At 42.0% G+C, this 16,550-nt stretch overlaps 1 protein-coding gene across 3 annotated transcripts in view; it reads right to left on the reverse strand.

Moving 5' to 3' along the window:
- Positions 1–16,550, reverse strand: part of RUFY1 (RUN and FYVE domain containing 1) — a 58,482-nt gene that overhangs the window by 22,792 nt on the left and 19,140 nt on the right. For all 3 annotated transcript variants that reach the window (XR_006714212.1, XM_045485065.1, XM_045485060.1), the window contains 5 exons: positions 10,032–10,093; positions 7,064–7,129; positions 4,101–4,170; positions 1,657–1,758; positions 665–781 (listed from right to left, as the gene is read on the reverse strand). Coding sequence is in view for 2 of the 3 variants with exons in the window: in XM_045485065.1 (XP_045341021.1) it covers positions 665–781; positions 1,657–1,758; positions 4,101–4,170; positions 7,064–7,129; positions 10,032–10,093 (417 nt within the window). In the remaining variant the exon portion in view is untranslated. The remainder of the gene's footprint in view (positions 1–664; positions 782–1,656; positions 1,759–4,100; positions 4,171–7,063; positions 7,130–10,031; positions 10,094–16,550) is intronic.

Here is a 16,550-nt window from a genome sequence, read left to right on the forward strand (position 1 = left end):
CCAGAGGCTGACTGAGGGAACTGTATTGGCAAAGCAACCTCGAATCTGGTCTCATGGTAATCCTTGAAAAAGGTTTATAAAACTGGAAAAAATACAGAACTTAGGTGTAAGCTAAGTAAGCCCTTAAAAAAACATTTTTTGGAGGGCACCTGGGTGGCTCAGTTGGTTAAACGACTGACTTCGGCTCAGGTCATGATCTCACGGTGCCTGAATTCGAGCCCTGCGTCAGGCTCTGGGCAGACAGCTCAGAGCCTGGAGCCTGCTTTCAGATTCTGTGTCTCCCTCTCTCTCTGCCCCTCCCCTACTCACACTCTGTCTTTCTCTCAAAAATAAATAAATATTTTAAAAATATTAAAAAATTTTTTTAAAGGGATGATTTTTGATTCTTCATGAATATATTTCTTCAGACTTTAGAAACTTTGCATAAAAAACTCATTTGTTTTTAAAAGCAGATTTAAGCACATGTGTGAAAAGTGACAACAAATAACACGAAGGGCTATTGGGGAATTCCTCCTAAAGACACTTAGCCTATGGGTACCTGGCTAGCTTAGTTAAGCATCTCGACTCAGGTCTTGATCTCAGGGTTGTGAGTTCAAGCCCCATGTTGGGCTCTGCACTGGGCATAAATCCTACTTAAAAAAAAAAAAGACAGTCTTGCACTCACCAAACGGACTTTCTTCTCCTCTTTTAGCTGCTTCCACACATCACTATACATTTCATCCAGACCTTGCCGAGTTTGCTTGTAAGTGTCCAGCTCAACTTTTGTATCTTGTTTTGTTATCTATGTCAAACAAGAACACCAAGAGGCATGGTTTGCTTATGGAAGTGAGCTAACTACAAAGTATTTTACAATATACCATAGGGGCACCTGGCTGGCTCAGTCAACTCTTAATCTCAGAGTCAGGAATTCAAGCCCCACATTGGGCATGGAGCCTACTTAAAATAAAAACATTAAAAGAATATGCCACAATTTTTAAAGATGTAGGATAACTTCTATATTTTAAGCACTGTAGAAAAATGCTAAAAGATACTTCAAAATATCTTTGAACCTGAAGGATGACAGCAAGCCAACAGACTTTTGAAAAGTTAGGTTCGGAAAACAATACATACTTAATTTTCTTTAAAACAGAACCGTTGTTCTTAGTGGGAAAGGCCCCCATTCATTCCATCATTCAGCATGGATTTTTATTTATCCAGCATGTTCTTTAGCAGTGGGTGAATTTCAAGATGAATCAGATATGGTCTCTTTCTGTTCTCAGGTCATTGTGTAGGACAGCTGCAAGCCAGCAATTCTATGACACAGAAAATGGGTTCTCTAATGGAGGGAGGGACAAACAGCTCTGGGAACAGGGGAGGAAGGCCCAAGGCCATGGATGGGGGCCATGGAGGCATCACAGAGGACACGGTATATGAGCAGAGGTTGAAGAGTAAATAGGAACCTTTGAGTGCAAAGGCCCAGAGGTGAGGAAGCAGTGCGCTTGGAAGCCCGAAGTGGCCCAGGTGGCCTGCAAGTGGTGTGGGAGGGCACAGTGGCACCAAACAAGGCATCTCTGTACGTCCTGAGGCCTGTGTCACTATTAAACAATGAGCATGAGCTCTGCCACGGACACTTGTGCATGGGAGACATGCTGCCCAGCTGTGAGGTCAGTTTCTCACCTCCACGCTCTTTTCACTTCTTTCGCGAATTAACTCATTTTGTTCTCTTAATTGTTGCTGCTCTTCTTGAAGTGAACAAATCCGGTCTGTTGCAGCTGAAAGCTGATAAAGAAAGATTTTTATGTTCCTTAACGTTGAAATTAATCTTACCGTTCAGATTAAAAACTAACATTTGGCACCTTCACAATTGATGATGGATTTCCATGTATTTGGTATTTTATCATTTAATTTCTTTGTTTTGAATAGGGAATACATTCACATAGTTTGAAAAAAAATGAGAGCAAACCACTTAATGGGGTTAAGGATTTAATGTGGGCAAGGATTTATGGACACAAATTATTAGAGGCACTTGAGTGTCCAATATCACAGAAGCTTATTGAAAGACAGTGGGAGCATAAGGCAGAAATATGTAGTTATTAAAATGTTTGCAAAGGCTTTTGATGACTTGAGAACATACTTCGGGTATAATATCAATAGGGGACAAAAGGCAGGTTCTATGGCACGTTCTCACCTCTAATTAAAAAGAAAAAAATCACCTGTGTTAGAAATGCTTAGGAAACATTGGAGAGCACATATACACGGATAATAACAGTAGCTGTTACTTAGCAAAGGGATTATGGGCTTTTTTTCCTGATCCTTCACTCTTTTCCAGCCAATAAACAAGGATTATTTTTATCACTAGAGGGAGACTTAAAGCATTCTGGGGAAGGAATCACAACAAAATCTGCTGAAGCCGGGCCCTAGAAAGCCATCTTCCTGTCCTCGAATGAGTTACCATAGGTGGGGGCAAAGTGTATACAAGCCTGTTGGGAGGAGGTTCTCTGCAGAGGCAGGTAGAGGCATTGATATACCCACTAACCTCTCCTTATGCAGCCTCTGAACACAGCCTGGAGAGAGAAGGGCAGGCTGGGGAAGGAGAAAGAAGACGTGAACTGGGCTGTGCTCTTGGCATCACTCACTGAGGGGGCGGGGGCTAAAGCACTGAACGCCTCTCTCCTCTTCCTCAACTGCATCTAAGTCCACATGGACTCAGAACCCACGACTGGGGTTTCTAAACATTACCGCTGTGCCGAACTAAGAAATCTTAAGTCTCTAGAGGTGCTAGTTAGCCATCTGCTAATTCCCACTCTGCTCTCTGAAGCCAGGGAGAGCACACCCTGAGGAGAGGGACTTTTCTATAAAGCATGTTTCCCATTACAGTTGTTGGCCTTTGAAGAAAAAATAACCTAGCTGTTTAGTTTCAAAAGCTAAAATTAGACCTTCCTTCAAAGTATGCCACCTCGCCAGGGAGAACGAAGAGTCAATCTGTTTGTTCTAAAATCAACTAATGTCTCCACACGCCAAGTGTTGTGTGAGGCACATTTATATAACACAAATCTCATTTTTACAACACTGTTAGGTATGAGTTATCATCTGATTTGGAGATGAGGACAGTGAGGCCCAAAGACCTGCCTCCCTAATAAACTAAGGCCCAAAAGCCCACCCACCCAAGGGCAATGTGGGTCCTCCAGTTCTAAGTGTGGTGAAGCTGCTCCTGAGAAGCCCATCTACGAACGCCACCTTTGAATCTCCTTCTCCTCACACAAATCTGAGCTCCTCTCCTTAAAGCTTTCCAGCGCTGGCCCCTTGGGAGAGAGCAGTCAGTGTAAACAGAGGGAGCCTTAAACCGGGCCCTCCGTACAAAGGCATGCTCTGCGTCTCTCCTCTGGCCATAACCTGCCTCCACACTGAGGTGGGGGTCACGCCCTGGCAACCTCTCACAGCCCTCTTCCTCCCCAGTGAGACCTGGTGGGGAGGCCCGAGCAGCCAGGGACCGCTACCTGTGGAAAGCCTCAGAAAGGCTGAGCAACCCCCCTCCTGCTAACAGGAGACAAGATGTGTCCACCAAGGAGACTGCCGGGCAGCGGGCAGCAAGCTTTCTTCCTCGGCCTCAGCCCTCCTTCTTCCTGTCTTTTCATTCTCTCTCTTCCTAGTGAGAAAGCAGAGAAAGACCACACTGTGGGGAGACTGGTTCCAGGCTCCTGAGAGGCCGAAACACAGAAGGGGTGGGCAAGGGTACTTTTACCTCATAACAGAATCTGCACCTTCTGGGCAGCAGGGAGGCATACTATGTCAGAGGAAGGTGGGGAAAGAGGAAGAGAGAAGCGCATTCACCACAGGAGCTGGGCTTTCCGAAGGAGGCCCAGGGTTCACTGCGAGGTGATAAAACCTAAGTCACTTAGAACTGGCTCATGATCAGCTGCACTGGCTCATGGGAAGCCCCGGACAGGGCCACAGACATTCTGAGGATGCGAAATTCCGAGAACACCGGTCTCACATGCAGCTCAGTCCAAACTTAGCGATTCCCATTCCAACCAGTGAGCAGCTCCGGTCAGATGTACCAACCACACTGTTTCTCTTAACCTTGGGCCATTTTGTCCTAAGAATTTCAGTAAGTTACAAACCTCTTCTTGAAGTTTTGAATTCGTCTTTTCCAAGCCATCTATCTTGTTTTGCAGATCCCCAACTGTGCAGCTAGAGAAAATAACATATTAAGTAATGGTGAACTTTAGGAAGGCTGTTTCCCCAACCTCTGAACAATGAGAATAGATTCCTAGGTTTCCTGTATGAAACGGAGAGTTGACGGGTCTCCGATTAATTCAGAGATGAGAATTCTGAAGACATACGTATGTGTGCGTGTGTATACGTTTATTGAAAAGGTTTCAATGTCTTTCCCCCAAAATATGCTATACATTTCTTTAGCCAACTGGAAAGAAAATCATTTTTTCTCCCTAACATGGTAGATGGGAACCAAAATGTACTGGTAGTCATGTATCTAAATAATATCCACAACAAGATAATAGTACTTTGGGGTTGTAGGATCAAAGGGGGATCTTTTTTATACTTTGCCTCATTTTTTCAAATATTCTTTAAGTAATATGTACTATGTTCCCACTGAAAAATACGTAAAACGAATGTAAATCTGATAAATAATAATAACGGCCACAATAATGATACAGTACCTTCCTTTTTGGAAGGTCTCTTCTAAGCACTTTATTTATTTCAAATTATTTATTTGTTTGTTTGTTTGTTTATTTATTTATTTAATTTTTGAGATTGAGAGAGAGAGAGCACGCAGGGGAGGGGCAGAGAGAGAGAGAGGGGCACAGAGGATCCAAAGTGGGCTCTGCGCTGACAGTAGAGAGCCCAGAGCCCGATGTGGGTCTCGAACTCATGAACTGTGAGATCATAACCCAAGCTGAAGGCAAACACTTAACCAACTGAGCCACCCAGGGGCCCCTAATTTTTTTCTAATGTTTATTTATCTTTGAGAGCAGGGGAGGGGCAGAGAAAGGGAGACAGAATTCAAAGCAGGCTCCACGCTATCAGCACAGAGCTGGATCTGGGGCTCGAACCATGAACCGTGAGATCATGACCTGAGCCGAAGTTGGACACTTAACCGACTGAGCCACCCAGGTGCCCCTTCTAAGCACTTTAAGTGCATCAACTCATGTGACCCTCTCCATAATTCTGTGAGTAAATCTTACCGTTACCTATTTCACAGACGAGGAAACCATAACTTTACACTGAAAAACTCACTCAGGTTTCATCCCCGTTTGGAGGGGTGCCAGGATCTGAACCTAGGCAGTCTGGCTCGAGAACCTGTACCTTTTGCCACTAACCTGGTGCCTTTTGCCAGTGGGGGGGGGGGGGGGCAAAGAAATAAACCTGGCAAGGTTAATGAATCAAAGTTCAGGCATTAGATACGACAAAAATTAAAACACGACAAAATGAAAAAAAAAAGAACACAAAAGATATAGAGGGAATTACAAGTCTTTAAAGTATGTAATTTTCAGTTCTATTCCAACTGTAACATAGAAAACGTCCCTAAAATTTATGCTTTTCTTAGAAAATATAAATTACCAGGGGCGCCTGGGTGGCTCAGTCGGTTAAGCATCCGACTTCAGCTCAGGTCATGATCTCCCAACTCGTGGGTTTGGGCCCCGCGCCGGGCTCTGTGCTGACAGCTCGGAGCCTGGAGCCTGTTTTGGATTCTGTGTCTCCCTCTCTCTCTGCCCCTCCCCTGCTTGTGCTCTATGTCTCTCTCAAAAATAAATAAACATTAAAAAAAATTTTAAAAATAAAATATAAATGACCAAAAAAGACACATCCTCAGGAGAAAAAAACACAGATAAACAACTCAGGAAAAAACTGAAAAGCTGACAAAGTCTTGCCTCAGTAAAGGCTTTGAGCTTCACATTTTCTGTTTTCTTTTTTAAAATTGTTTTAAAAAAGTAATCTCTACACCCAGTGTGGTGCTCGAACTCACGACCCTGACATCAAGAGTCACATCTACTGACTGAGCCAGCCAGGCGCCCCATGCTTCACTTTTTCAAGGAGCAAATAATGCTCATGAACCAGAAGCTCCTCCTGATTCATTCTGTGAAAATGCATAATCCTGACACTGTGCCAGAGGGGGGAAAAACTACAGAACAATTAGGTCAGTTCACATATCAAAAATGATGCAGTTACTAAAACTATGATTAAGTAGAGTTTATTCCTGTGACCTGGAAATGGTTCTGTATGAAGAAATCTATTAATAAAAAACCTCCCATCAACAGATTAAGGGATAAAAGTCATGATTGCCTGAATGATAATGAATGTCTGATGAAATCTGACATCTCTTCCTTACAAAACCGGTCAATAAATGAGGGATCTATCAAGGATCTCTCAAAGCAACAGCCAACATCACGCCTCAGGAGAACTTGGAGCACTGTCCCTAGGCACGTTCTGTGAAATGTGCCAGCTCCTTTAGCTGTCTCGTTGGCTTTTGGGGCCAGCGGGGCTGTCCCTTGGAGCACTGCTTATGTGCACTGCCCACTCGGAGGGGATTCAGAGATACAGAGAATAACCTGTCTCCCAAACACATTAGACTGTGAATCTCTGCCCATTCTCCACCAATACCACCATCGGCTAGTGTTTCATGGAACACAGCAGGAGCTTTCCAATTAAAATGAAAAAAATCACAGAAAAGATGCCTGCTGTTGCTACTGAATTGCTGTCAGGGTTTAGCCCTTTTCTCCTGTCCCGACACACCAGAGGGATGTGTGCGGATTCCCTGTAGGAACAGTGCTTCCCATGGCAGTCACTTCCAACCAGGTGGCTGAGGGGTGAGGGGTGAAGACTCAAGGCTTAATTTGTTTGCTTTCTACAATGTCTAACTGCATAAAACAAAGAATCAAAGAACTCCCAAAGCTCCTTATTGAGAAATCATACTCCTCTGGTCTGTACACACAAGCACGCTATGATACCCCTTTTTCACTTGGTTTGGAAAAAAGGTCAGTTATGGCAACTGAAAAATGTTCCACGGAACAATTATTGGGTACTGAGAATTAACTGTGACACTGGAAAAGGGAGTGAGTCCTACCTTAAGTGCCGATTAAGTTCTTCCACGTAATTTTTTTGATCAAGGACATCAGTAATTCTTTCGTGCCTTTTGAAAACAGCATAAAAAAGACAGAAATTCCTTTAATACATGGTTAATACCTTGTAACCATCTCCCAACCTTCCAGGCACCTCGAAGAAGTACCAATGTCATCATGAAACTAAGGCACAGTCAGAGCTTAGTAATAATGTCTGCCTGGTCCTGGTACCGGAGTGAACAGAGCAAAGCTGGCCAAGGGTGTGGTGGGGATGGCAGCCAGGTCCTTTGGAGATGCAGGAATGTGGGCAGGCTTCCTGTAGACACCCTCCTGCCTTGTCAGGCCAGGCATTTGGGAAGAGGAGAGAAAGCCATCTGGCATATGAGGTGGAAATACTGACAGCCAGATACAAATGGCCCTCCCTCAAGGTGGCAGATCAAGCTTATGATACTCAAGGGAAAGAGAAATGGCTCAAAAAAGGAGACCAGAGGCTTTTCAAAACATAAAGCTGACTAGCCTGGGTAAAAAAAAAGATGTTAATTAAAAAAAAATTTTTTTTTTAAATAAAAAATGTTTATTTATTTTTGAGAGAGACAGAGACAGAATGTGAGTGGGTTAGGGGCAGAGAGAGAGGGAGACACAGAATCTGAAGCAGGCTCCAGGCTCTGAGCTATCAGCACAGAGCCCGACGAAGGGCTCAAACTCACGAGCTGTGAGATCATGACCTGAGCTGAAGTCGGAGGCTCAACTGACTGAGCCACCCAGGCGCCCCTTAAAAATTTTTTTAATGTTTTTATTAATTTTTGAGACAGAGAGACAGAGCATGAATGGGGGAGGGGCAGAGAGAGGAAGACACAGGACCCAAAGCAGACTCCAGGCTCTGAGCTGTCAGCACAGAGCTCAATGTGGGGCTCGAACTCATGAACTGTGAGATTATGACCTGAGCCGAAGCCGGATGCTTAACCGACTGAGCCACCCAGGCGCTCTTCTTTAACATTTTAAAGTTAGGCATCCCCCTCCACCCCTGACCCCCAATCTCCTTACATATATATATATATATATATACACATATGTACATACAGGGGATCATTCTACACAGGTTCTTGCCACAGGTGCTGGATTTGTTTTTCAGCACATTTTTTTCTTTTACCTATTCTGCCCTTCACATAGCTTTTCAGGTAACCCACGTTAATAGTCTGTTGAGCCTATATGCATATGACCATAGTATCTGTCTGTATTATATACATAGATACAGTATGTAATTAAAACATACAAAATACATTAGGGATTTCTTGGGGTTGTTTACAAAAATGACATACAGTTGACCCTTGAACAACACATGGGTGGGGGACGCCAACCCCCTGCACCGCTGAAAATGTGCATGCAACTTTTGACTCCCCAAAACTTAACTACTCATAGTGTACTGTTGAGGGAAGCCTTACCAATTACATAGTCCATTAACATGTATTTTGTATGTTATGTGTATTATATACTATAGCCTTACAATGAAATAAAATAAAATGTTATTAAGAAAATCATAAGGAAGAGAAAATACATTTACAGTACTGTACTGTACTTAACCAAAAAATATCTGCGTAAAAGTGGGCTTGTGCAGGTCAAGCCCATGTTGTTCAGGGGATCAACCGTATATATCCTTCTCAGTATCATACTTTTCTCATTCGATAACACCTTGTGGAAATCCCTCTAAGTCTACTATAACCAGTAGGTCAAATTTGTTCCATAACATCTCATAGAATGGAATATTTTGAATGTTCTGTAATTCATTCAATTATCTCCTATTGGTAGATATCAGTTTATTTCTATTTCTTTACATTATGAGTATAATTTTTGGGGGCTCCTGGGTGGCTCAGTTGGTTAAGTGTCTGACTTTTGATTTCGGCTCAGGTCATGATCTCACACAGTTCCTGAGATCAAGCCCTGCTTCAGGTTCTGCGCTGACAACACAGCCTGCTTGGGATTCTCTGTCTCCCTCTCTCTCTGCCCGTCCCCACTTGTGCTCATGCGCACTCTCTCTCTCTCAAAGTAGATAAATAAACCTTAAAAGAAAAAAAAAAGAATATTTCTGTTTAAGTTTCAAGTGGGTGAATCCTTATACTCAAGAAGCCTGAGGTATTTGTGGGGTTCCCACTGCCGGATAAGGTGTGCTGCTAGGGCTTGGGGCCTGTGAGAGTCCTTATAAAGAACACATTTGAGAGACAGATAACAGATACGGTAAACTATTCAAGCACAACCCAAGGGTTTACAGTGAGACTCCCTCTTCCCCTCACCCACCCAGAACAGCCACTGTTAGTAGGTGTCTACGCACCACTCTAGAAATGGTCCAAGCGTGTGGAAATACAACATATAAATGTGGATGCATATTCTTCAGCATAACTCAAATGGTAGCATGTTATATACATTGTTCACTTTGTTTTCTACCCCACCCCGAATGACTCCTTTAAAAGGATGCTCTTGTTAATAATAAGCAGGAAGGAGAGCATAATAAGGAAGGAGAGCATAATAAGCATGGCATGGAGGGACATCCAAGACACACTAGGATCAAGGAATGAGTCCAAGGGCAACATATATATATATATATATATATATGGGAGTACCTATAATGGTACCATCCCACTTATATTCAAACAAACCATAAGGCAAATTATACAACCAATAAATATACACCTGCAAGGCATTTAAAAAAGGTGTGAAAGGAGACATGAGCAGCTTCCTCTGAGGGAGGAGCAGGCACGGGATTGAGCTGGAGATGAGGGGGCAATGTGAATGGGGACATTCCTTTCTACCCTGCAGAGCTTAGTTCCTTGCACAATGAGCACATTCATATATTACCTCCGTGACTAAAAAATTCCTGCTGAAAATGAAAAGGTTGAACAAAGCAAAAACAAACGTAGCATTCTTTCCCAGAATTTCATTAAAATTGTGAAGAACAGCAGCAGGCATGCAGTTACTTACTCTTTGCCGCCATCAAGACCCTGCACATCCTTAAGGTAGAGGGAAAAATCGATCACTCCAACCTGATCGACACAAAACGTACAAGTATTAAATAGGAGAAATTTTCTCTGTTTTCCATAAACCATACATCTTTAAAATTCAGGGCATTTACCTTCCCGTCTCTTTCCTACACACATTTAGTCGGGCTGACCACCTCTACAAAAATAGTAATCAACTGAACAAACAAACCAAGAGAGAGAGAACCCCGCCAACTTCTAGAAGAAAAACTTATCACAAATCAGGATTTAAGGGAAGATTCTGAAGTTTTACCCTCTCGTCAAGACTAGTTTTGTGTATTTATTCACTAAGCAGGTTGTTGACAAAGATCAGTGAAGTTCTTTGGGTATAGAGCAATTAAAAAAAAAAGGGAGGGAGGGCGCCTGGGTGGCTCAGTTGGTTGAGCATCCAACTTCAGCTCAGGTCATGATCTCACAGTTCATGAGTTCGAGCCCCCCATCAGGCTCTGTGCTGTCAGAGCAGAGTCTGCTTTGGATCCTTTGTCCCTTCTGGCCCCCTCTCTCTGTCCCTCCTCTGCTCATGCTCTCTCTCTTTTTAAAAAAAAATTTTTTTTAATGTTTACTTATTTTTGAGAGAGAGAGAGCGCGTGGGGAAGTGGCAGAGAGAGAGGGAGACACAGAATCTGAAGCAGGCTCCAGGCTGTCAGCACAGATCCCGACGTGGGGCTTGAACTCACAAACTGTGAGATCATGACCTGAGCCGAAGTTGGACACTCAGCTGACTGAGCCACCCAGGTGCCCCCTGCTCATGCTCTCTTTCAAAAAAAAAGAAAAAAGAGGCCTGGGTAGCTAGACTAAGGTGGTAGGTAACCTTAACTGACATTCTGACCCCCCGCTTCCCTAAATTGTGGTGAAATGGTCCCATCTCATTTTCCAGGGGAAATACTCTGCTGTTGTGAACGAGGGAGAACCAGAGCCCCTCACATCTGAATGTCAAGGGCTTTGTCCAGAAATAAAGCTCTTGAGAGAGAATGAGAGCCTGGTCTGCCACTGTCTGCTACAGCATGAGTAAGTGAAGCCACTTCTTCTTCTTCTTCTTTTTTTTTTTTTTTTTTTAATGTTTTTTAACTTTATTTTTGAGAGAGAGACAGTGCAAGTCAGGGAGGGCACAGAGAGAGGGAGATGAAAACTGGGAAAATGGCGTCCATCAGTAGAGAAATATTGATCAGTCGTGTAATAGCCATGTCATGGAGCCCCATGCACCCATCACAAAGAATGCAGTGGGTGGATGTATGACATAATGACATGAAGAAAGCTCCAGGAGAAAACGAGAAGTCCCAGAGTGATATGTACAGCATTACCCTTTACAGTAATACCACTTTGTTAAAGCCACAGCCATGTGTGAGAGTTTCTGCAATTTCTCTGTCACACCTCCCACCAACCTACATTCCTGACCCTTGAACCTGGGCAGCCTCAGTGTCTGTCTTGAGTAAAAAGCAGCAGAAATGATGCCGTGACTTCTGCAGCTATATTAATGGAGGCAACACAAGCTTCTTCCTAGCTCTTCCTAGAGGGGCATATAACATTGAAGTTCTGAGCTTCCCCGGAAGAAGTCCGGCTACCCTGAAGCTACCATACTGGACACCAAATGGAGAGACCACATGAGGACAGGGGTGCCTGAGAAGCCTCTGTGGTTCCTGTCCCAGCTCCCTGAACCTTCTCAGCCCGAAGACAGATAAGCGAGAGAAGAGGCCTTCAGTGATTGCTGCCCCAGCCACCAATCTGACTGCACAGAGCTCTTAATCCAGAAGCGCCTGCCTCTCTCTGTCCAGCAACCGCTGAGATACAGTGATTGCTATTGGTTACCTGGCTGTTGATTCGTCATCCAGAAATGGGAGCAAGAAAGGATTTAATATGAAACAAACCCACATATACATAAATGCATAGAAAAAGTAGAACTGTTTCTAGAGAGATTTTCCCCCTCAATATTTACCACTGTCTATGGGGACGAAAGGGATCAAGGGGGGGGGGGGAGTTTGAATTTCATTCTTCACTTGATATGCTTCTGTATGAACTTTTTTTCAGCAAGCATGCATTTCTTTTGTAATAAAATTAAATAATAATAAATCGGGGGGGCCTGGCTAGCTCAGTCAGTAGAGCATGTGACTCTTGGTCTTGGGGCTGTGAGTTCGAGCCTACATTGGGTGTAGAGATTACTCAAAAATAAAATCTTAAAAAAAATAATAAAATTTAATTTAAAAAGTACACTTTGGGGCACCAGAGATTCTGTGTCTCCCTCTCTCTGCCCCTTCCCCACTCATGCTCTGTCTCTGTCTCTTAAAAACGAATAAATGTTAAAAATTAAAAAAAAAAAAGTACATTTTCAACTGCAAAAAACCCTCAACAATAGAAAGGAGAGAGGATTAATACTCAAAGTAGACATTAATGGATCAGAAAGCAAATAAAGCCCTCCTCCCAAAGCAGAAATAATCAAGAGCAAAAGATCAAATGTAAAAGCTGGTTCTTCGAGTTCAATATAGCAGACGAATCTCCACCAAATATGATCAAGATTTAGCAAGTGCACAACACTGCCAATGAGAAAAGTGAGATTTTAAGAAGCTTAAGAGAATACTCTCATAACCAATAGACCTGAATGAAATATATGACTTTTGGAAAAATATAAATTACTAAAAAATTGTCCTAAGGGGCACCTGGGTGACTCTTGATTTTGGATCAGGTCATGGTCTCATGATTGTGAGATCAAGCCTCGTGTCTGGCTCTCACTCAGCGTGGAGCCTGCTTAGTATTCTCTCTCTCTCTCTCTCTCTCTCTCTCTCTCTCTTTCTCAAAAAAAGAAATGAATAAAAATAAAAATAAAAAAATGTCCTAAGACACAGGAAACCAATACATTGACCAAAAGCTAAATGAAAAAGTAAGTGGTCAAACAACTAAGGACCAAAAAACCCATAAAGCTGAAGAGATCATCCCAGTAAGTTCTTACAAACCTTCAGAGGAAAAAATCATTCCTGGTCTAATAAATAGTTGCAGGAATACAGAAAAGAACATTATCCAGCTTATTTTATGAGGTTACATTCCGACACCACAAAGTGGCAAAGACAGTACAGTAAAGGAAAACTGAGAACAGTGTCACAAATACAGGGAAACACAAAATTTCCAAATAAACCACAGACATGTTGAATCTAGGAGGACACTAGAAGAGTAACACATGATGACCACTCCTGTAAACCCTGTTTACTTGAGGAATGCAGGGATAATATCACAAAAGGAAACCTATGAATGAATTCAGTTATATTTATGGGTTAAAAGCTAAGACATTTTAAAAGATGCCAAAAAAAGGTATGTGATGGCACTGCATGCTCATTTATAATAAAAATGCAAAATAAATTAGATTGGCACAGTACTTTCTGAACATGAGAAAAAGGATCCCTCAGACATCAGTAGCAAACATTCATGGTGACATATGAGAGGCACTGTGCTAAAGAACAAACCAGGGAAATGCATGGAAGTGTGGGATCATATATCATACACCTGAAACTAATGTAACACTGTACGTTAACAATACTGGAATTTAAAATAAAATTCCAGGGGCACCTGAGTGGCTCAGTGGGTTGAGTGTCTGACTTCAGCTCAGGTCATGATCTCACGGCTCGTGAGTTGGAGCCCTGTGTCAGGCTCTGGGCTGACAGCTCAGAGCCTGGAGTCTGCTTCAGATTCTGTGTCTCCCTCTGTCTGCCCCTCCACTGCTTGCACTCTGTCTCTCGCATTGTCTCAAAAATAAACATTAAAAACAATTTTTTTTAATAAAATTCCACTGTGAGCACAGACCTACATATGGAAATGCTATTTAAGATTTTTAAAAAATATTTTGAGACAGAGCAAGAGCGCACAGTCAGGGGAGGGGCAGAGGGAGAGAGAGAATCCTAAGCAGGCTCCACTTGGCGAGGAGCCCGACTCTGGGCTCAATCTCATGACCTTGAGATCATGACCTGAGCTGAAATCAAGAGTCAGAGGTTTCATTGACTGAGCCATCCAGGAGCTCCAATGTTATTTAAAACTAAAAATGAATGAAGCAGGCTACTACTGTCATTTGAGAGGACTCCTTAAAGGTTCCCTCAGATTGTCTCTTAAATAACGGTAACCATAACAGTACAGAATTAAAAATAAAAAAAGAGGTGCCTGGGTGGCTCAGTTGGTTGGGCATCCAACTTCAGCTCAGGTCATGATCTTGCAGCTCGTGGGTTCATGCCCTGCGTCGGGTTCTGTGTTGACAGTTCAGACCCTGGAGCCTGCTTTGGATTCTGTGTCTCCCTCTCTTTCTGCCCCTCCCCTGCTCACACTCTGTCTCTCAAAAATGAATAAACGTTAAAAAAGTAAAAAATAAATAAAATAAAAATAGAAAAAGACCAGAACAGGATGCTTTATCATATCTATTATTTGATAAGAGTCACAATTGAGTTTTTATTTTGGAATCTAACAAAGTGATGTTCAAGTTCACATGGCAGAATGGACAGCCTGAACTATATCTGAAAAGGAAATAAACAAAGTAGGCAGGAGGTGAGCGACTAGAATGTAAAACATACTATGTGGCTCTGGTAAATTAAAGACTGTGTTACTGGCATAGGAATAGAGAGATTCAGAGACTAGACCTCTGAGTCCAGAAATAAACTTCAGTTGATTTTGGATATTTCACTCGTGATATAGGTGAAATTCCAAATTAGCAGAAAAATATATTTACTACATGACATTGAGAAAACTGGTTTACTATTTGTAAAAGAAACCTAGACTCCCACTTCACACTATGTCAAAACAAATGACACACGTTATTTAAATGTAAAAAAAAAACCAAACCAGTTTTTAAAAAATTACATTAATTTTTAGATGGGGACAATACCTTAGAAAGTATAAAGAAAAAGTCCATTAAATTTGATGGCACCAGCAGGGGTGCCTGGCTGGTTCAAGTTGTTAAAGCATGCAACTCTTGATCTCGGGGTCATGAATTTGTGCCCCATGTTGGGTGTAGAGATTACTTAAAAATAAAATCTTAAAAAAAAAAATCAAATAAATTTGAATGCCAAAAAAAATTATTTTTTTCCTTGCAGAGAAAACCTGCTGTAAGAAACCAGCAAAAAATTTATAACAAAAATTCTGACAATTGATATCATTAATCTATAATAAAGGAGTGGGAAAAAATGGAAGACACACAAAAATGGGAAAAGGAATAGGGATGGGGAGTCACAAAAGCTGAACCACCAATGGCATATAAAGCATGCAAAAAATACTTGACCTCCCGAGTCCTCAAAAATATAAATTCGATGGGGTGCATGGCTGGCTCAGTTGGTAGAACATGTGACTCTTGATCTCAGGGTCGTGAGTTCAAGCCCCATGTTGGCCATGAAGCTTACATTTATTTATTTATTTATTTATTTTTTACATATATTTGTTTTTATGTATATTTAATATATTTTTAAGTCTATTTATTTATTGAGAGACAGACAGACTGCAAGTAGGGTAGGGACAGTGAGAGAATGGGAGAATCTCAAGCAGGCTCCTTGCTGTCAGTGCAGAGCGTGACGTGGGGGGTTGAACTCACGAAACTGTGAGATCATAACATGAACTGAAATCAAGAGTCAGCTGCTTAACTGACTGAGCCACCCCAGTGCCCCTGAGCCTACTTTTAAAAATAAAAACATGTTGGGGCACTTGGGTGGCTCAGGTCATGATTTCAGGGTTCACAAGTTTCGAGCCCTGTGTCGGTCGGGCTCTGTGTTGACAGCTCAGAGCCTGGAGCCTGCTCCAGATTCTGTGTCTCCCCCTCTCTCTACCCATCCCCTGGCTCATGCTCTGTCTCTCTCTCCCTCTCAAAAATAAATAAACATTACAAAATTTTTTTAAAATAAAAAAAATAAAAATAAAAAACATGTTTATAAAAAAATGCAAATTTGAGATGAGCTGTTTTTGTCTATCAGATTGAAGAAAGACCAAGAAAGCCCACCATGACATCACAATACTCATGTAGAATGTTTACTGTGACACAGTAGTCCCAAAATTTATCCTAAGGAAATCAATGGACAATAGTACAAAGAGGTATGAGGATGTTTACAATACTGTTGTTGTAATATGGAATCAACCTAAGTTAATAAGGTACTGGTTAAATGAATTATGGCGCATTCATAAAATGGAATACAGGCATACCTCATTTTATGCTTTATTTGTACTTTGTTTAATTGTACTTTGCTTTATTTTGCTTTGTTGTACTTCGTGGACATTCCTTTTTTACAAATTGAAGGTATGTGGTAACCATGTGTTGGGCAAGTCTATCAGCATCATTTTCCCAACAGCATTTGTTCACCTTGTGTCTGTGGTTCACATTTTGGTAATCATGTATTCAAACTTTTCCTACATTTGTTATGATGATCTGTGATCAGTGACTATGACTTGTTGAAAGCTCAGATGATGGTTAGCATTTTTCAGCAGTGAAATATTTAAATTTTTAAAAAAATAT

This window comes from Leopardus geoffroyi, chromosome A1 (genome assembly GCF_018350155.1).
Source record: "Leopardus geoffroyi isolate Oge1 chromosome A1, O.geoffroyi_Oge1_pat1.0, whole genome shotgun sequence".
NCBI lineage: Eukaryota > Metazoa > Chordata > Mammalia > Carnivora > Felidae > Leopardus > Leopardus geoffroyi.